A 21,518-nucleotide genomic window follows, 5' to 3' on the forward strand; every position below is an offset into this window, starting at 1 on the left:
TAAAGGAGGGCGAGGGGAGCGATAATAGAGAAAGTAACACCGCAAATGTTGGACCACTCTCCAAACCGTTGTTGCACCCAACAATGTCATTCTATTTTCTGCCATTTTTAGGTGTACTGCATTTATTTTTATTGAGATAATTCCATTAGCTTCTCTGGTTATGAGCTCATGCCGGTTTGGTAAATGAAAGTTCTGGATGTTCAATCAGGTGAGGAGGAAAGTAATCAAGCAACAATATAGATCTTTTTTTAAAGCATTTTCTTCACACCGCGGTGGACAAACAGAAGATGGGAAGGAGGTACACAAAGTCATAAGTATTAGGTCATAGTCAGGAGTAATAGTTAAGCGTACACTGTAAGAAGTGAAGCTGCCAGGTCTCATGGCTTCATACGTGGACATTGTTTACCAGAAGTAAACAATCCACTCTCCAGATGAGCCAAGAGGAAGATTTAAAAGTTCATACAGCATTATTTTGAAAAGTACATGTTAGATATTAAACATCACGGTGCAAGAATTCATCCTTACAGTTATAAATCACCGTCAACATCCAAACTCTAAATCCGAGTCGTATCTCAGCCTATCTATTTAGGAAATCTCCCCTGCTGCCTGTCAGACAAACTACCTGGGATGGAAACATCTTTGGCAGAGGTAAACATGTCAATAAAAACAGAGCACACGGGGGAGAAGCTGGAGAGAACCACACTCGTTATTAAAATGTGCAGGTCTACATAAACCGCTGGGGAAAGATAACCTAAAACTGGAATCACCTGAAACTCCCCTTGTACAGACTCATTACATCTTTTATCAGTTCATTATAATGAGTCTGAAAATTCCTTTAGATTTTCACACGACAGCAGCGTCTGTGGTGTTTTTAGCATAATTAACACCGACTGCACTTCAAGGAAGAAGATGACTGTGATTAAAGAAATTCATCAGTTTGCTATTAAAAATGTACGATTAGCTGAAGTGGTGAAGCCCACCGCTGTTAGTTGTTTAGAATATTAAGGCTCTCTTTAGTCTTCATTTAGGAGACACGTCAAGCAGTGGCCAGCATCAATGAATCCTCCAAATCTGTTATTTGTTTACAGTTCAAGGTTACAGATATCGATCTTCTATAGAATGACATTGTTGAAAAATAGAAGAAATGGTCTTTAAGTCGCGGACCGTCCTCACTGTAAATTATCGACGCTGCAGCAGCCTCGAGGAGATCATAACCTCCTCTCTTTCTATCTTTCATATCCATTTACTGCAGTCTGATGAAATGAAAGCCAAATATGAATTGATTTCTCACTGGGATCGTGCTTTGTACCTGCAACACAGAACCAAGGCCGGTTCAATAGTCTTTGTTACACTTTGTCTGTTTTCTAATCTTCACATCTCAGCTAATTTGAAAGAGACACAAAGTCAAATACTTTGTAATGAAACCGATTTTGTGCTGCCACATGAAAAAAAAGATTATAATAATAAAGATGGTCAAAGATTATTATCTCATTCAACCCTCTGACAAAGATTCATCTGAGCATAAATGCAGTATTAACCGTCGGAGCACCTTTATGTGGTTGGTTTATGTTTCTCTGCAGCGTTTCTCGTTGTCCACCCTAAACCATCTTTGTAGGATTGGTTCTGCCCACAAGACTACAGCTAGTACTGCTGGCTTGGGCTTGCAAAGCTTAATTACCAACATGGGAACCTGTTGATTAAAGAAAAAAAACATAATAAGAGTGAAATCATTGCTGATTGGAAACTTGGACGTAAAGGACGGCAATGTCAGTCTACAACTAAAGAACGGAGCGACGTGGTATTCTGTACAGGCGTTCAGGATGAATCCTACCGACTTTAGGGAACCGGACCTTTCCTCTAGCGCCACCATGAGGTTGACATTTGCCATTTTCTTGCGTGAAAACTCTTCAGGAATGAAAGACGTGACAAAGATGTGGTCGCGGTCACAGTTGTTCCTCATCCCAGAGACCGGCACATCTGGGTGATGCTGTCGATTGTGAGTTAACATGTTATATTTTAGCTTTTTTTATTCAAAAGCGGACAGTTAAGATGTGACAGGAAATGATGGGAAAAGAGTGTGAATAATAAACAAAGGTCCCTCTCTGAAATCATTGACAATATATAGTATCCATCCAAACACGCTGTGATAGAGGATGTGATCACCCATCCCTATTCTTCCTTAATATTTACTTACTGTCCTACTGTTCCCCACCTGCTGCAGTAACATGGTATTTATAGCGTAGCCGATAGTTCACAACCCTAATTAGGATGATTTTAGTTGTTATAATAAATGTACGCAGCGAGCTTCTATCTTGCTTCTATGTTTAAAATGTGTGATCCATTACTTGATGCATATTTCTGGTCCCAGGGGTCTAGGTTTGCATTACTCTGATAAGAACTCAAGTATTCATATTCTGGTCTCACCGCTTAAAAAAAAAAATCCATTCGGTTTCCATCTCAGTAAAGATAAAAACCTGTCAGAGGCCATTTCCAAACAGAAGCCATGATCCGTTTTCTTTGAAATTAAAAGTAAAAAAGGACAGAATTCATTCTTATCTTCCAACGACATTAAAACTCTGACAATCTGTTGTATTCAACTCTTAGCGTGGCAGTCCATCTAGTGGTTGCATCCACCTTTACATTAGACGCAAGACAAAAGCTGAGAGCTTAGTTCACAATAAGTTAGCGGTAAGTCACGTGTGTGCGACTTACGTGACCACGACAAGAACCTGCCACCAAACTAAATGAAGATAAACAAGAAGGAAGGCCCTGGAGACAAACCGAAGCCCTTAGATATTAATAGAAAAAGAGCACAGGCATATTAAAAATTATAAAAGCAATTTCATGTTTCTGCCCATCATTGCAGAAAAGTTTGAATACCATTAGAGCCACAATGAACGACTGCCGTCCTTGTATAGACAAGATGGCAAATCTATTAACAGCACAATAAACGGCACAGGAAGGACCTTTCGCCGGCAGCGGGGAACTCTGGGTTGTCGTATTTGTTTAGATGGCGCCACATTATGAATTAGGAGCTGCAGATTACCTGTAATCGATGAGTCTAATGCGGCAACCAAACAGGAATGAACTGTGCTATGAGCATTCACTGAGCCACATGGTTTCAGATATAAACGTATAGAGAGCCTGTCGTGTGCCAATGCTGTTCCTCCGCATCAGCATTCACCCCGTCAAACTCCGGTCCTGGAGCTTATTGATTGCTGAGAGCCGAGTGCTAAAGGCCAGTCAAATAAAACGTAGAACTCAAGAAGAGTCTGGATGATCCCACAAGACTTCATGACCCGATTTAACTGAGACCTGAACCTACAGCGCTCAGCTAACCTGCGATTTGAGAAATAAATAACTCGTCATTTCCACACTGTCGGGCATAAACAAAACTTACATCAAATAGCCTGATGTAACACCACATTTAATTAGTTTTAAACTACAAAGTAAGCAGCACGTTAAGAGAAGTGCTTCACATCACACTTTCAGGGCGCAATTATCTTGGGAAAACATATTCTAATTAAGTTACATTACCACTTAAAATTCATGTTTTGCATTAAGCTGGTGTTGCAACTGTGCAGACAGACATTTATTTTGTGCCAAAAATATTAATCAAAACTGGAGTGAAAGACATTTTCAGTGTTCAGCATGTTTTTACAGTCCAAAACATTATTATACAATGCCTTGTTTCAATCTTATCCTCATTCCCTTCACTGAGGGGCTGGTCTAGTACTGGTGACTAATCTAACAATTGCTGTCACAGTTACCTCGAGCTCAAGATGATGTCTTAACATTATTTTGATTGACCAACAGTCTAATTTAATTCAGTTCAAATTAATTAACGCGTCCTCGGGGAGAGCAACAGCGGAGGGATCCTTCTCCCAGGATTGGCAGAAGTGCAATAGAACACAAATATATTCAAATAGCTATAACGTCAGAAAGAAACAGCAGCGAATCCACACATTCAAGAAGTTGATCCACGTTTAATTACTTAGAAAATGTGCTCATTTTCCAAAGTAAGTCTATATAAATAAGTATTTTTGGGGCCCAGTGGCATCACGTGACGGACCGAGAAGCTGTAACTCCACGGTTTGGTATGTGGTCCAACGCCCAGGCTTGACCCCTGACCCCATCCAACACCTCTGGTATGAACTCTTGCACCAACAGTGAGCCAATTACATGTGTGTGTGTGTGTGTGTAATGTTTGGTGTCCGTTACATTTGTGGCCACTCGGCGTATTGCAATCAGTTCACTTGTCTTCCAGTTGTCAAACAGTCACGGTACAGAAGTAAGACAGTTAATGAGGGCAGCAGCAGCTGTTTCTCTGCGCCGCTTTACTGCCGTCGCTGCAGCCTGGACTCACACCAGGACCTTGTACTTGAATAGTGATGACTCCCAGACTAAACGCCCTACATGTATTATCTCTGCTCGCCTGTGATCAAATCCCAGGGAGGCCGTTTTCCTTCCTGGCTCCCCCGAATACATTACCCTCTGCCTGTCATGTTTGAATGGTGAGACAGAATGTGATACAAACCGCCTGCACTTTGAATACATCTAAAAAAGGCAACAAACCGTGACAATGTTGCATCAGCAGCAGATACTGTGAAATATTTAAAAAAAAAAGAGGAGGAAACAGCCCCCAGTTTCAGATCATCTCCGGATACATTTTGCAGACATGCAGCATGCATCACATGTTGTGACTTCCTGCTTTCTATCTGAGCATGAAGCACATGAAAACCACACAAAAACAGGCTAAAGTTACATTAGGAGTTCCACTGTAACTTCAATGTGAAGTCTGGATGTACCAAGAGGAGCAATTTATCGCTCACAACATCATTAGACTTCTTTATGCTGCGGCTGCTGCTATTCAGCAACAACAGGCGATGCGAGGAAAGGAAGAGGAGGACAAGCCTTGCAGTCACAGATTTAGAAGATTACACACATGCACCTCCATCTCTAGGCAACACGTGGATGCACAAGGCTCTGACATTATAACGTCCAGCCTTCAGAAGTACAGCTCAGAAACCGTAAGCCAACTGTGACTGCAGCCAGAACGTGACAGTAAACCCTCTGAACTCTGGAGCCGTCTGAGCCCCGGCTGCAGCTGGACCTCATATCCAGAATACTGGGGAGGCGTGATCGTAACAGCGTGGTCGGGCGGGTGGGCAGTGAACTGGGAGGTGGACACCAGAATTAACACGGGTCAGACATTAATCGCTACAAGGAATCCGGGTGGAGTTAACGTCGGAGCTCCATTTTGCAGCCAGCAAAAGATTTGCAGTTAAGGAATGACTCGGCTCTTTTAAAGCTGGAAATCCTTTGTCCCTGATGTCTTCTAAAATATTTAAACCATTCAGGCATACACGATAAGAACATATAAAACCGAGCTACACAAGATTGTTTATCTTTCTCACTGTTCTCCAATCTTTCCTTTTAATGCGAAATACTACCAAACACTTTGAGGGGAAAACTCTTCCATTGAACGGCTTTAAACTAATAAACAAACACCCAGTGATCCTAAGCAAAAACAACAACACATCATCTTAAGTACTGTCCGGTAGAGCAGAGTTCGGGCTCGTTTGAATGGGTAATTTTTAACACGTCTTTATGAGCTTTTCATGGACAAGTTCTACAATCCATGACTGGACTGAACTGAGGCTACAAGACCTCTGACGCCAGAAAGCAGTGAAGGTACCAGCTCCACCATTTCTAAAGACCCTCTTTCCTCCTCCTACGGTGTGTTGGTATCCAGATCAAATATCACTGTATTTCTGACCAAAAACCTTGATATCGATACAACAACGACATTGCAGGGTTGATTATTGCTTCTATCACAAAATAGCCTAATTAGACAATGAGATTTTTGATACATAATCATCAGTAAGGTTGATATAATGACTAATTGGGTAAAAGACAAATAATAGAACTGTCCGGTAAGTTCAGAAAATGACATCACTTGACTGAAATGCAACCTTTAAAACCATTTTGTCCAAAATCTAAGACAATATAGTCTCATATCACGATATCAATATAATACAGATTTATTTACCAGCTTTAGTGGTGGCTACAAAAATAGCCTTAGCCCCGTGCTCTTTAGCTACAGTTTAAATCTGCTACAAGGAGTTTATGAAACAGTCTAGATGTAACACTCATGCAGCTTTATGACCTACGTATTCTCACAGGTAAAGTTTTGCAGTGAGCAACAATTTCCAGTTTAAAAAGGGAGGAAGAGGAGATTATTCTTCAGAGAATTTTTTTGAGTTATATTTCGTGGTTATATGGCCGATAGTGGGGCAGGATACGGCGGCAACCCTTCAGGTTTAAGGTAAAGAACAAATGAAGATCTTAAACACACAAGGCAGTGGCGACGTCTCCATTCCAGGTAAACTACCGCTTTTGTCTGCAGAGCAAATGAAAGTTTCTTGTAGTTGCTTTATTGTTGGCGCATTAACTTAGACCTGCAAATAAATATCTACTTCATAGATGTCCGGTTATACTGTCAGGTGACTAAAAGTACTTCAAGAATATTCAGTAACTAACTAAAACACATGCTCCATACTAACAGGACATGTAGACGTTTCTCAAATGATGATATTTGGGGTCTGGTCCGAAGCAGTTTCAAGGGAAATATAATCTAAAAGCATTCCTTCATGTCAAACACAATAAATATTTACATCATTCACTGCATTCCAATAACTGCAGAAGCGATTGTTGATGTTATTAGTTCCACAAATGTTTGAGAGTCTGATTAATCCGAGAACAATTCAGAAAAAAAAAACTGTTCATTGATGCTAATAAGGCCATTAGGAATCTGGTTAGTAAAACAAAATAGAGATGGTATACTCATCAAGCAAACACATCAGTCAGATCTGATCATTGAAGACTGTTTCTCTCCAATTCTCTGTCAATATAACAGAAGATCATAAATACTTCTTGATGACAGTAAATAATTATGATAAATTAGCAACAATGAAAGTAAAGTATTCTTAGGGAATGTTTCATAAGAGTTTAACACTCAAAATCTCAAGTAATCTGAATTCAAGACCCCAGATTTTGACTCAAATATTACATTTTAAAAATCCTGATCGGTGCATACATGTAAACGAATGCATGTCCTCAAATGAGCCTTACTCACAAACAAAAACACAGATGTCACAATCAATAAAAATGTGTAGAAGACATTGTGTTCTTAGTGATTTGCTCATAAATGGGAGCTTTGACTTTGCTTCCAGGTTAAGTCTGAACACCACGAACGATTCTTAAAAAACTCTTTCTGTTGAGGACCCAAACTACGTGATGAGGAACAATTATTAGAAGGATACAACGTGTGGACGGCATCATTTCACCTCTTATAACACGAATGCTTTAAAAACAAGCGTGACACACAGCTGCAACACTTCCACAGTCACATTGAACAGTAAGAAGCTACATGCACGTGCCCTGCATTAACACTCAGAGTGACCCGACACACCGCTTAAAACCTCTACAACGTGTGAAAGAGGAACGTTTACAACTCTACAAAACCGACATAAACCTTAGTGTTGTCTTACCTGAGATTTGTCCTGTACCTTCACGTTATAGCAGCATCCTACAGGGCGCAGACATGTTGGATTATTGAACGCAGCGGGATGTGTGCTGCGCTGGTAATCAGAAGGCTGCCCCCTGCTGGACTGGAGGAGCATCTGCAGCATCCGGGAGGAATTAACGGAGGAGCTGAGGTGTTGCGCAACGACACTTCACCTGAGGGAGGGGGGGGTGTATTTATATTTTCTAAATGTTTCCAATTGTCCTTTCCTCTGAGACCTTAAAGGACACTATAAACTGGCTGCAACTCTTCATATACAGTAGACTACATTAGCCTACTACTAGCCTCAGTACATATTTACTTGTACACAAAGCTCTGGTGAATCCCACAAAAAGGAAGAACAGTCACAGAATGTCAGTGTAACTAAGCAAGCTTGATTATGTATATATATATTTGTATGAATGGGACTTAACAGCCCATAAACTTTGGCTTTGTATCAACTAGAAAATATTCATCACATATGACATACAAGCTCCCAATCTCCCTGTTCCTAGAGCTAGCTACTCGACTGATAAGTTAACTTGCTAAACACTGGCTATGCACTAGCCTAGACAGCATGCTAGCGTCATTAGCGTGTTAGCATCGCTCGCTAGCTTGATATTATAACCATCACCATGTATATACAATAGGCTGTGTAGCCAGACCCAGACATAAATGATACATCAGGCTAGTTGACATCTGTCACACTCAGATAAAATATTTAACTTGACAGACAATCCGTTGAACTTGAAGATCTGAAGACTGAACTCGTGAACTGTTTTTTGATTCGTGGAGAAAGTATTTTGAGTATTTTAAATACAAAATTACTCCACTCTAAAGTATTTTGTTACAAATTAAGATAGATTTTTTATCAGCCCTATCAAATACAAATTACAAAATACTAGTACTAAATACTAAAAGTAATTGAAATATGTATTTCAAATACAAGTAATAGAAATACTGCCCACAGACTTGGGTGTACATTTTTCACCCATGTCTGCTATGGCTGAACCATTCCATTCAAAATATTCCAGATGTCTTGTGCATCTTTTTATATGAATTTACCCCCAAATTCAGTATGACCTACTTCGTACTTTTGGAAACTTTGTAATCTCTTTTAAATGAAGCTCTTGTTGGAAAACCGATCCCATCACGTCTTGTTCTGCAGCCTTGGTTTCAGTTCCAGTTCAATATTCCACTGTGCCAACCCAGTCCCTCAGCACTTTACATAATATTGCTACATCCAACACCATTGTGTCAGATCTTTGACCAACCAAAGAACTTTAATGCATAAATTTAGCCTTTCTTAAGTTAGCAGTCTGAGGCTAATATGTTGCTAATACAACATTCTAGTACCTGTTAATTTACTGTTAACTGGGTTAGTTTATTATTCTACTCTTTCCACTTTAGCTCTTGTGTATTTTTTTGTATCTTTCTAGATTAGTTACTGTGCGGCACGTCCTATGGTGACTTTTCATTTTCACTGGTGATAGTCAACTTTCTTCTTCATCTTTAGAGATTATTTGACAGTTTATACTTTCATAAATACTGTTTTCTTGTTACCAAGCATGGTTTCAAGGGAATTGCATTGCTAGGCATCATCTTAAGTCCATGTTTACTTCCTGTTAGTTTATGTAATTCATACACTTCAACCAAGGAACCTATTATTCCTTGCAATGCAAACAGAAAGAAACAGTTTGTTTACAGCTGTGACATGGCCGACACATCTTTTACCTTTGGTCTAACTGTTTATATCTAAACTTTTAATTTGTAATCGCCATCATTCACTTTGCTGTCCAATACCGTTTCCAGACTAGTGGACAGACTCCATCTCGATGAGGTCCTATTGAAAGCACCAGCGTAGGCACCAAATGGACCCTGTGGTGAGCTTTTCTTAACTGCTGCTGTCAGGGTCAAGAATCAACTTTGACCCTGGGTTTGAACAATGTTTAGACAACCAAAATATATGAGGATGAAGGTTTTTAAAGCACAGACTACATGCTCACCTGCACATTAACATTTTAATCATGAGTTAGTCATTTTTGATAATCTCCTTCCTGTGAACTGGAGCAGGATAATCCTGTAATTAATTATGGTACATTTACATAATGAAATAGTATGAGCATTTGAGACTGCATTTCCATTCAGCGCTATATTTCTTTCTAGTATATTTTAAATCAGCATCATTTGTATTTGATTGCATCTTAATCCAGTAGGAAAAAAAATGTAAATGCTTGCATATTATAACTTTAGTAATATATTAAAGTAATTATTTTTAATACATCATGAACTTGTTTTCCTCGGCTGAATTGTCTTCTACGCCAATATTGTTCAAAGCAAATAAGAGTCTTAACTCACTTAAATACATGATGCCAGAAACATAACCAGAAAAAAAACTTTATTAAAGTACTTTATTTAAAATAATGTAAAGCTATTTACAGTTTCCTTTGATAGTGGTATCGTTTACTTTGACAGATTAAGTTGATTGTAATTTCGAGATATTCAATTACATAAAACTTTAGGTAAAAAGAAAACAAACACTCACCATACAAGAGTGCTCAAAGTGCCAAAATATTTTAGAAAATGTAAAAAAAAACATTTCAAGATGTGAACGGTGCAATCCAAAATGTAAATATTAACAATGTTTTCTCCTTTTTACAATATACAAAGCTGACTCTAAAAAAATAATGTTTCTGATTTCACACATTTAAATTCAACTTACAAGAATGTTCACGGGTTTGATGTTTGAGGTAAAAATGACAGAAATGTTTGACAGTGATACAGGAATGGACACAAATATTTTAAGGCATTTTAAGATTGTCTAAAAAACAATTTGATATTTAAAAAGAAATGTGAGAGAGCACCATTAAAAACACAGTCAAGGATTCACAGATCAGTTGGCGGAGTTGTTCACTTTCGATAAGACAGCGGCGCTCACATTTAGGGAATTCTCATTGGGGAGAAATTCCCTCAGTAGGAATGACAGAAGAATCTGTTATGAAAGATAAAACACAATCAGAACAAGGTTTGTATATTTACGTTGCATAAAATGTGAAAATTAGATGCAATAAACGAGGTATGGCGACAGAAAGTAAATGTTGAAAACTCACATAGACCAGCATTTTGTTTTCTTTACTGTTCTGAAAAAGATTAAAAACCGTCTCCACGTCCGTCTTCTTCAGGATAAGATAGTTTGAATCTACAGAGAAATTGAATTTAGATGGATTATCAACTGCCAGAAACAGGTAGATATTTCCCACCGGTGCAGAGAGGCGTCACCTACATCTGTCGTTTATTAGGGTTTGCGCCCTTTCCCTCGTCTCGTTCTTCTGCTCGTCAGTGCGAGGAATAGGAGGAGGAACTGCTGCTTGAAAATCTGGCCACTGTTTGTTCCGCATGGTGTCAATCAATGCGGCCATCTGCAACTCTGTCGGGCTCAACTTGTTGAGGAAAGAATTCACTTTTCTGGGGAAAGAACACAACCAAAAGTCACTCCTATAGACACGGATCCAAGTGAACTATAAAACTCTGGAAAGGGTTTGAGAGTCAGCGCCAAACTCACTTTTTCAAGATGGGCATAAAGGGTTTCAAAACGGCATCAAATATGTTTATGAAGATGGAGTTTCCTGTTAAGCGAGACGGACAGAGTATTAGGTTGATCTTTGACAACATCCTAACTAATGGACCATTTCAGTGTTTTTGAATGTTGAAGCTCACAAAGCTCTGTAGCCGCAGTTATGCGTGTTCTCCCTCATCCAAATCAGCCCTCTAAGGTAAGAGGGTGCTGTGTGTTTGTGAAGCTCTCCGTCTTGCCCTCTGCCTCAGAGGCAAATTAAATGGACTTGACTTGGCTCGTTAATTCTCCGCTATTTGGGCATTGTTGGATAGTTTTTTTTACATACCAATGTCAGTAAATAAGTAAGTCAGTAAAAACATAGATAAATGCTGGTTTAACAAGACTACCAACGATTATCTATAGCTTATCAAATGATTAGACCGTTAACGCTTTCTTCATACCTGCCAGTGAGCCACTGGTTTTGGTTTATTTTCAGTACAATGTATACAAAAAAAAGGGTCTGAAATTTGCTCGAGAGAACTAGCCATTTCATTTATCACGTTTTGCTATTTCATGCAGAAAAAAAAAATCTTCTGGTGAAGCATTTAGTAAACCAAACATCAAAACCTTCGATTCATTTTAGTATTTTAGAGATCCTACAGCCTGCAGCTACAAACCTGTCAGTGCATTCAATTATAAAAATATAATGAGCCTTTTCCTCACATCAATGTTTGTTTATAGTTGTCTTCTGTCAAACCTGGATTGTTGGAGCTCATCAGAAGCACATGAATGCAACCATCAAAAAGACTAATACCAGTCCACACTTTCACCTTGAAATGCCACATGATTAATAAAATAAACTAAATGTTTAATGTAAAGCATTACCTTTGTCAGGCGAGTGTCAGACATCTACAGGTTGAATTTCTTTTAGTGCTGAAATCAACTAAGACAACTGGCTGTCTAGACTTCAGGAAAAATGCATTAATCTATCTAAAAATCAGTTTTATGCTTTAAAATAACCTACAAAATCCCAAAACACTGGTGTGATCCTAAAGCTATTAATGTTGTGAACGATAAAAACATTGAACAAACCAGATATTTCTTTCAGCAGATCAGATATGGCTTTGGTCACCTCCAGCTGGGAGTCCTCCCCTCTTGATGAAGTGCCCTGGTCCTTCCCTTTTGGCTTGATGGCTCCACCGGACACCTTAAAACTCATTTTATCTGACCATGCACTGAAATGAAGTGCACTCCCCTGCACGTCCCCATTCTGGCAGCTGTGTGGCGAAGAGTCTGAATCAACTTGGTCTTCACCACTGGCGTTTTTTGTCGAGACCAGGGACTCTTGTGACCTGGATCGGGTCAGTCCTTTGAAAATCATTTTAAAGGGAGCGGTTAAAGGATTATCAGAGTTCTCTGTTTTGTCTTGGGAACAGTTTCTGTTTGAAGAGTCAGAGTGAACAAAAGCGGGAGAGTCAGAGTGAACAAAAGCGGGAGAGTCTGCTTCTACAAGCCATTCTGAAGGAGAACCATGTTGGGAGACAACAATAGTTGGGATTGAAGCACCGTGAACTTCACTGCCTTCCTCAGTAAAGGCATCAGGGTTTTCTAAAGGCAGAGCTGTCGATTCTGGATGGAGAGATGGTTCTATGATTTCTTTAGGGGCTTCTGTTTGAGGGCTCGAGCTCTGCGGAGGAAAGCAAAGAAATCAAGTTGTGACAGACGACCCAGAGGCAGCTGCCTTTATGGTACAGAGGACACCAGCAGCTAAACTAATCCATATGTCGGTTTTCAAATTTACTGTTTACAAGGAGTACTACACAGCACAGTGATGTCAGCTTCAAACGTCATGTTTTTATTTTACAGAAAGCCGAAATCACAGAAAATCATGGAGAAAGGGAGGGGGGGGGGGGGGGGGGGGGGGGCTGCGGACGAATAGTCAAAAATGTCGTCCTATGACTTTCCATAAACACTGTTCCTTGACCTCAATGGAAAACGTGATTGAAAGATGTGACGGAGAATTCACAAAGACTTGGGGGGGAAAAAACTAACGCAGTGCTATAGAACCACACTGAGCTTTTATGCTACGATGATTGTGCTTTTTTTTTAAAGAAACTCCTTTAAAACATACAGAAAATGAGTAATGACAAACTCAATGCTGTACAATTCAATTAAGAATTATTCTTGGCAAAACCAGAATCACTTCTCCAAGAAGTATGTTTTTAACTGACGTTAATCCGCAACACCCAGAATGGTGTGTTGCTTTAAATGTTGCTGCTGCAAAGAATTATGGGATGGCATTATCTCCTTTTCTTTGGTAAAGGAAACAAGCAGTCAGACGATCAGACAAGTGAAAAGAAGTATGTGCACACAACCATGGGAAATATGTCAAAGCTGAACCACGGTCTGTAAACTGAAGGATGTTTACACTGGACAGTTTGAGTAATGAATTTACCATTTGTCTCTCTTCGCTCTCTCGGGAGTTTGTTTGAACCCCGTCTGATCGTCTCACTTGTTCTTGTTCCATGAGACGTGAATATTTTTAGCATTCACAGATTTCAGAAAAAGTACATGCTTTCTATTACCGGACTAAATGTACAAAAGTAAACCCAAGGTTGCAGTGAACCAGATCATTCTCTCATACTTGAAGAAAAGCAGATATGTGAACCTTTACCTCCTCTTCCTCTTGACCTGGAGTCAGGAAGTAAGCCAAGCCGCTCAGAAGGCCCCACACGCCTCCATTGTGTTCCTCCTCATTCAGCAGTTTGTCGAGAGGGCAGAGGAACTGGAAAACCGGTTGAGTGGGGCCGATGAGATTATCAGACACTAACTCCTGGAAAAGAAAACAAAATGTTGAGTCACGGAAGTTATGATACGTTTATCTGTCAGCAAATCTTTCTGGTGTCTTTTACCTGCAGAAAGTGCTCCACTGATGCTTTGGCTTCTTCTTGGACCTCACCGCTGACCTCCGACTCCTCGAGCACCAGGATTGTGGGCAGGCTGGTTGAGTCCTGAAAAAAAAAAAATCAAAAAACCTTTTTAGTTTTGATGACAAGAAAGCCTCAAGGCTGAACAGTGCTTGGTCAACCCCACTGCTTTTGACATCTGGCAAACGTTTTTAAAACTGTATCCCAGATGAGTGCAAGTTGAATTCGTGAAGAAAACAGTTGTGGTTCGTTTTCACAACAATGCCTTCCCCTATAAAATAGAAACAAGTATCACACAATACAACTCAACAGCACCACAAACTCCTGATTGCAGGACTGAATTATTTGTATCTAGGTGTACCTAATAAAATTAGTGTCTATCAGATGTGATTTGGATCAGTTAAAAGCAGACAATTGTATATAAAACATCTCCTTCCATCTGCCTTTTACCTGCCATCTGTTGCGGAAGTATACAACATCCATGTAGGTCTTCCTGATGTCCCACTGTAGGTTCTCAGGGCTTCCCTTCTCCTCCAGGTGAACGGTGAAGATCAGCTCCTCATCCTCCCAGTCGGCCTACAACACAGTGGACTCGGGGCTCAAACATTTACAATCCGTCCAAGGACAAGCTTTAACCGAGCTTCAGCAGACAGATAACAAGCCTGTAGGACATTCCACACTGTCCCCTATATTTATAACTCACATGAGGAATGCTGACAGCCCAGCAGCCAACGCGCCACATCTCATACGAAAGCATGAATTCCATCATCTCCTCGTGCACGCTTGTCAAGTAGTCTTCCAGATCACTGTCCTCCTGATGGTGTTTTGGCGACAATGAATCGGTCACGTTTCACAAATTGTCATCTTGGCAGTTTAATACATTGCGTTGCATGTGCAGCGGACTCACCCCGTCAAAGTCCTGCTGGATGTGACCGAAGCCCTCCCTGCTGCTGACATCGTCCTCGTTGGACCCGTCACTCTGGAGCCACAGCTCATGCTCTATCTTCTTCATCTTCATCTTGTTCTTCTTCTTACACTTCATCTTGCCCAGAAATTTAGAAAATCCTTCTTTTAACTTGTTAGCTGGAAATCACAACCACATGAGGAAAGTCAGAGACATTTCCACAACTTGTGTTAACAGTATTTTACCTTTTTTTAACCGTCTCTTATACCTTCTTTATACCAGCACCGAATAAGCACAATGTCCTTGTCTGAAATATGGAGTACTGAACATGGAGAGAATAGCAATGCATTTTACTTTGACCTTAAAAACACTTTTGACTGTAAACCTGCATTTATCTTTCTGCACTGTGATGAAGTGTGGCAACTGTCTCGCCTCACAACAGTTGGAAAGGTAGTGAGAAAAACTATTCACCAGATTTATTAGGCATGGAAGCAGAATTAGCAATTACAACATTTAATGTTAGAATCAATATGTTGGCCTGATAATGACAAATATGCCATCAGATTTAAATAATTCTTACTGATTATGACAATTTGTTGTTTATTGTTTCAGAATATACGATGTGATGATTGCAGAAAATTTGTCACATCGCAGGGTTCATTATCATGGCATAATCCAGTCTTATTTTGTCATCATTACTGTTGGGTTGTTTGCGAAACAAAGAGACAGAAGATGCTTGAAGACAACACAGAAATTATTTGGCATTCATCTCAGTGTTTGTGTAATTGTCCATACCGACAAACAAACAAACAAGAAGCAGGGGATTAATTACGCACTGAAAGGCAGGCTGGTTGAGAAAAGTATGTCACGTATCAGACAACACATTGCTATTCATCAAACTGTCGTACAAGACGTTATGCAAGCAAAGGCCTCTGTTCTCTCAACACCCACAAACTACTCCATCTGTGTTTCTCAAGTCTCCATTAACTTAATCTGAAATGTTTTCACACTCAAAGCTGAAAACCAGGTTACAATCACATCCTGTAGGTTCAAGTATCAAACTGCCTTTTAATCACATCAACTCAAATAACAAAACGCACCTTTACATTTGGGTTTGATCCTGGCGGTTGAAATCCCTGCTCCCCCTGAGCTCCTAGAAATGAAAGAAACAAAATAGAAAAACAGCCATGAAACAAAACCAGGTCAGTTCCAATTTCCAAACACAGAAGGTGGCTCTCACAGCCGTTGCTTTGAGGCTCACTACAGCGACGTGGAGCCAGCGGGGCGCAAAAGATGACAGCCACTCACTCTTCCCTGCCCTCGGCCTCGCCTTCGCCCTCCTGTGAAGCCGGAGAGGTGTGATCCGGGTCTGATCCACAAAGCTCCTCCTCACATCCTTTGGGGGTCACGCTGTCCAGCTGGCTCACCACCAGCTGGTTCAGGTTGTCGGGGTCCGACAGCCATGTCACCAACAGACCCAGCCCTGAAGAAAACGGCCAACAAGTTCTGTTCATCTGTTCATTCATAAACACACTAAATTCACATTTAACCATATTAACAGATTGTAATGAGTCTTTATGAAGAGAACCACAATGGTTATCCTATGACTTTGTGTTAGCCTTAACATTTTATATACGATTTGTTATATAGAGTCTTCTTAACACAGCTGCACAATCAGTAATGATTGATTTCGTAATGGGAGGTTTTAAAAAGGAATAGTTTAACATTTTCCAAATTATGCTAACTTGCTTTCTTGCCACAGGTGCTGGTTAGCTTAGCGTAGAAGTCTGGAAACAGCCAGCTTGTCTCTGGACAAGGATAACAAAATCCAAGTACCAGCACCTCTAAAGCTCACACATTTACAGAGTGTAACTTGTTCGTTTAATTTGTACATGAAAGAAAGTACTCTTATTTCCCAAAATGTCAAAATGTTACTATAAATCTGGCACATCAGCCCCCTTGAAACATTTCTTATGACTTCTAACGTCTTGTGTGGTTGAGTGGTACAATACATCACAATATTAGAAAAATAATCAGGATCATAATTTTTACTGTGACAAAGAAGAAGCCCTGTATAATTTCCCACTTGTTCCAAATTATTGCAAACACGTAATTATGTATCTATGAATGAACAACGCTATTTACTCAGAAATGAGCCGTTTCTAGCTGCCAAGATGAAGACATGCAGATAAAGTTTTAACTACAGCCGTCAAAATCACTTATTTTAAATTGACTGAGTCACATTGCACAATTGTAATAAACCTCCCATGAGATAAGAAATGTTATCTGCTTCGAAAGCAAATTAGAAAACCCTAAAAGGGAACTGGCGATTCACTGCGGAAGTGCATGTCCTCAGTTCTACAATGCCAGTGACAATAAGGGATTACATATGATTCACACTTGTAAAAGAAGTGGAGGGAGGCTTAGCTCTAATGTAAGAGTGTATTCCTGCAGAAAGAGAATTTAACACGTTCTTACCCCGTAAAGCAATAATCTCTTTTAAGGCACAGCGGTTGACCTCTGGATCCCTGAGAGAGTCGGGGAAAAGGTTACGTACTAGAGTCTCAGAAACCCTTCGGAGAACTGCGATCTCTGTGCTGGAGTTGAACAACGGCTTTCTGAAACAGAAAGCAAACGAGAGGCGATCATTACAGGACGTATGCTGGATCGTAGACGTTTATCACCACTGTGTGACAATCACTTGATCTAAATCTGCAACACCATTCAGCACGAACACAACCATTAGGATGTCACTGCAGGTATGATCTTGTAAAAAAGGTAAATTATTCATAGGTTGTAAAAACATTATGGAGGTATTTATAGAGTTCAGACACTTAGCGGAGAGCAACTGAAGCTGCATGAATTCTAGAAAAAAGTTTCACCCGTCAGACTGCTTCGCATTATGCAAGTGCTGGGTCAAAATAGGAACGCAGCCCACGACCGCCCGGCGAACATCAAAGTCTTTGGCTCTCTCAATGATGCGGTCGATTATGAAGTCGAACTCCTTGCTGAGCACCTGGTGCAGAGGCTGCTGCTTGCGTGGCTCAGGGACGCTGTACCAAGGCAGGACCAGCTGGTCGTAGGCGCACTCGAACACTGAGGACAGCAGGCACAAAAGGGAAATTCACATTCACACCAAACTCCTACGCTCTCCTCCAGAACATCAAACTCGAAGGAGCGGCTTTAAAGCTCGTTTGGTGAAATTCAAGCTGTGTTTTTCTATTTAACACTTCGGCGCAGAGCTCCTGTCCAAACCATTCAATTCAAAACGCAGCACAAATGTGACAGGACTTCCCTCTGAACCTGATGAAGACGGGTCCCTCTGGAAAGCATGTTTTATTTACAGCAACATAATGTTATTTATACATCATGTAGAGAAAAGCTGAGAAAACCAGCTGACATGGGGCTTTCACACAGGGTCTTATTTATGTCTGTAGACCATGGATTTTATTAAGGACTATGAATTATTCATATTTTCAATGACTTAGAGGCATACATTGACTCCATGAAAAACAAAATCACTACATGTAAATGTGTTATAGTTATACGTCTTACATTCTATATATAATATTTGTGTATAAAAAGTGCAACAACACTTTTTACAGCCATAAACTGTTCTATAATCATATTCTGAGTGATTAAGATTAAAGATGTGTACATTTATATAGGAGCCTGTGAATTTTTTCAGTTGTTTTGTGTGAATAAACTACACAGGCAGCTTTATACTTTGTTCAATTGACAAAATGAGAAGAAAGACTCCGACCGAGTTTGTGCCGGAAAAAGGTTTGTCATGTATGTGGGGCGAGGACAGTTTGAGAGGTGCAAAGACAAAAGAAGGCCTTCATAGTGAGGTGAACCATAATCATACGAGACCAAATTATTGCAAAAAGCTTATTTTACCTTCTCAATTCCACAGTTCAAGGTCTGACTTAAGCCAAGACAGATTTTAAAATGTAGAAGACATGAAATATACAAGGAAACTGAGCTCAGAGCTGCGATACCAATCTTAAAGCCTAACACAAAGCAAACACTGCTGCGGATGAGGCAGTTATCTTATTTCCTGCCAACCCATCTATAGAGAGAGTGTGTTCTTCCTTTCTTTTAAGCCCCTCCTCACCTCATGTAACATGATAACCAGCTGCAGCTGCGTCTATGTAAACCTGTGCTTTTCAACTGTGTCAAATCAAAACAGACGTAGCATTTGCTGGCAAAACACCCCAAAGTCAAGAGCCCAACCTTGATTTTACGTATTTATTTATCTTTTAAACATTCGCTCACGTCTTCATAAGTAGTGTTTCTGAACTGTAAAGTCAGATGTGTTCATGCCACTTAAAAACATTTTTGTTCTGCTGTGTGAGACATGCCTCACCTTGCTTTAGAGATGTCTTCACATGTTGATACTGAGACTCCTCAGCCTGCTGGCTGCTTGCTGCATCCGTCAAGTCACCAGAGACCTCTCCCTCCACCGTATTCTGGAAAACACAAAACTATTGAGCCACATGCCAGGACTCGATGAGATTATGAGAAAACTTTAGCATCCATAAGTGCTGAACTCTGGGTGATAGAGAGTTTTGTGATGAGTGAAAACAAGCTCTTCAGGCCTCAGTACGCAAAGAAAAAAATGCACCTCGGGCTATGGAATACTTTAATACTAGAGTACTTCTAATCTCACAGCTCAGCTATTTGTGTAAACTGGCCTGAAAACTGAAGAGAAGTTAGATAAAGTCATCCTAATTTATATATTATCATTAATTAACGTACCCATTTCATTCATTTAAGCACATAATGCTATTTAAAGTGGTATCATATGATCTAATAATGCATCTCACGCTCACATATCTAATATGTAACTCATTCAAAGAGGACTCCGTTTTCATTACGCAACCGAAACCATTTCCTGCAATGAAAGACAAAGCAACAACAAAAACGTATACCTGGGGGGGATTTCCATTCGTCTCTTCGTCAGTTTGAGTGCTGCTCTCTCGTCCACTGTTAACGAGCAACAGTGGAGGAACGAAACAAAAGAGGAGACATGCACAGTACAGGAACAGTGTGCGGGCGCAGTCCGAAAAATACCACACCAAGCCGAGAGTTACGGCGATGGAGAGGCGCAACAGAGACATCTTCTCTTCTTACACGAGGCTCTTTCTGCTCGCGTCTCTCGCTTTGAGCTGGTGTGTGTTGCACATAGCCGGACCCGGTTTGTGCATTCACATCTTTCGCACCGCGAACAAGCCGCTGTTTAACTCGAAACAGAAACTATCACGGCGGAGAAAAAAAAGAGCCAACTTTATAAAACTGGTCGGAGCTGTGATTGGCTGAAGGAAATTCCCGCGTGCCTGTTGTTGATTATGACAAGGTACCATCTAGAGGTTACTCTGAGGAAAACAGATATAGTTTTCTATTCATGATTCTTGACTTTTCTAGTACTTTTTCTAGTAGTGTTTTTTTCTCTTACTATATTTATATGTTATAAAACATCAAGGCAAATTTATTGTATGTGAAGTCCTACCTGTGATGTCTGATTAAGGTAAACATAGTAATACAAATGCCACAAGGTGGCGCTAACACTGCTCTTCTTCTAAACAACAAACAAGAATGAAGAAGCGAGAAAACAGTTTTTGATTTTTACAATGAATACGATGACACTTAAGCTACTAAAAGGCCTCAGTTACTGCCTTTAAACTGCACAGATAAATGATCTAACTGTGTTTATTCCTCATGAGTGGAAATCACTGATGTCATGACCCGGTGGATTTATGACGTAATTCCGTCAGCAGCTGAAATTACGCAACAATCTGCCTGACAGAAGGCTTTTAATGTGAAGGGCTGAAGCTCCACTGATCCATAGACCTCCACGTGGATACACACACTGACTGTCAAGCCCTTTGTAAGTGGTTGACTATATGATAAGTTCTTTTAATCAAGTACGACTACCCTACTTATGTACAATATACGTCTACTTTACTTGTTATTTCACTACTATTCAGCGGAAAATACTGTACCTTTTACTTGATTTTTTGACAGTTATTGTTAAATTAAGATTTTGCATATAAAATAAAAATGATTTTATTATTTTTAAAAAAACTTGAACATTGCTTTCCTAACTTTGTTAAACAAAATGTAACACAACTAACATATATGTAGCCCACTGAATTGTTATTTATTTAAATGTCCGATACCAAATTGGCCTATTGTCACGATACCCGATCCATCTATTTGAGTCAGTAATGGACCGATATCAGTATCTGTATCGGTGAAACTCAAGGTTAAACGTAAAATGTAATGGCTTTATTAATCTGAATGTTTTTCACCATGTTAATTTGGAAATTGAACTCTCCTTGACCTCAATCTTTGAGGCGAGTGTGCCCTTTTAAAATCAGTACTGTGTCACACTTTTTGTCTTGGTCTACACATGTTTTCGAGGAGAAGTGCCGACTTATTTAAAATTGTGAAGTAACAATCTGAAGGGAACTCTCGCAGAGACTCAAAACAACGCATAAACGCAACATGATTTAAGGAGTTATTTCCTCTAAATACTGAGAAATATTATTCAAGCAAACA

The 21,518-nt window shown here is 39.9% G+C and overlaps 2 protein-coding genes across 2 annotated transcripts in view; both read right to left on the reverse strand.

Annotated features, from left to right (window-relative positions):
- mrpl11 (mitochondrial ribosomal protein L11) overlaps window positions 1-7,640 on the reverse strand; it is a 35,655-nt gene extending 28,015 nt beyond the window's left edge. The window contains exon 1 of the mRNA XM_079168089.1: window positions 7,554-7,640. The gene's annotated coding sequence lies outside the window, so the exon portion shown is untranslated. The remainder of the gene's footprint in view (window positions 1-7,553) is intronic.
- A 2,310-nt stretch (window positions 7,641-9,950) lies between these two features.
- On the reverse strand, window positions 9,951-20,242 carry LOC306701715 (uncharacterized protein). The gene is made up of 16 exons (XM_079167104.1): window positions 19,889-20,242; window positions 19,324-19,426; window positions 17,837-18,050; window positions 17,433-17,572; window positions 16,263-16,437; window positions 16,055-16,107; window positions 14,958-15,133; window positions 14,754-14,864; window positions 14,501-14,626; window positions 14,036-14,134; window positions 13,798-13,956; window positions 12,216-12,810; window positions 11,130-11,193; window positions 10,851-11,032; window positions 10,678-10,766; window positions 9,951-10,559 (listed from the first exon to the last, which is right to left on the reverse strand). Exons 1-16 carry the CDS (start codon window positions 20,075-20,077, stop codon window positions 10,461-10,463), a joined length of 2,574 nt encoding a protein of 857 aa, XP_079023230.1. The 5' UTR covers window positions 20,078-20,242; the 3' UTR covers window positions 9,951-10,460.
- Between the last annotated feature and the right edge of the window lie 1,276 nt (window positions 20,243-21,518).

The sequence above is a fragment of the Pholis gunnellus genome, assembly GCF_910591455.1.
Source record: "Pholis gunnellus genome assembly, chromosome: 10".
Classification (NCBI taxonomy): Eukaryota; Metazoa; Chordata; class Actinopteri; order Perciformes; family Pholidae; genus Pholis; species Pholis gunnellus.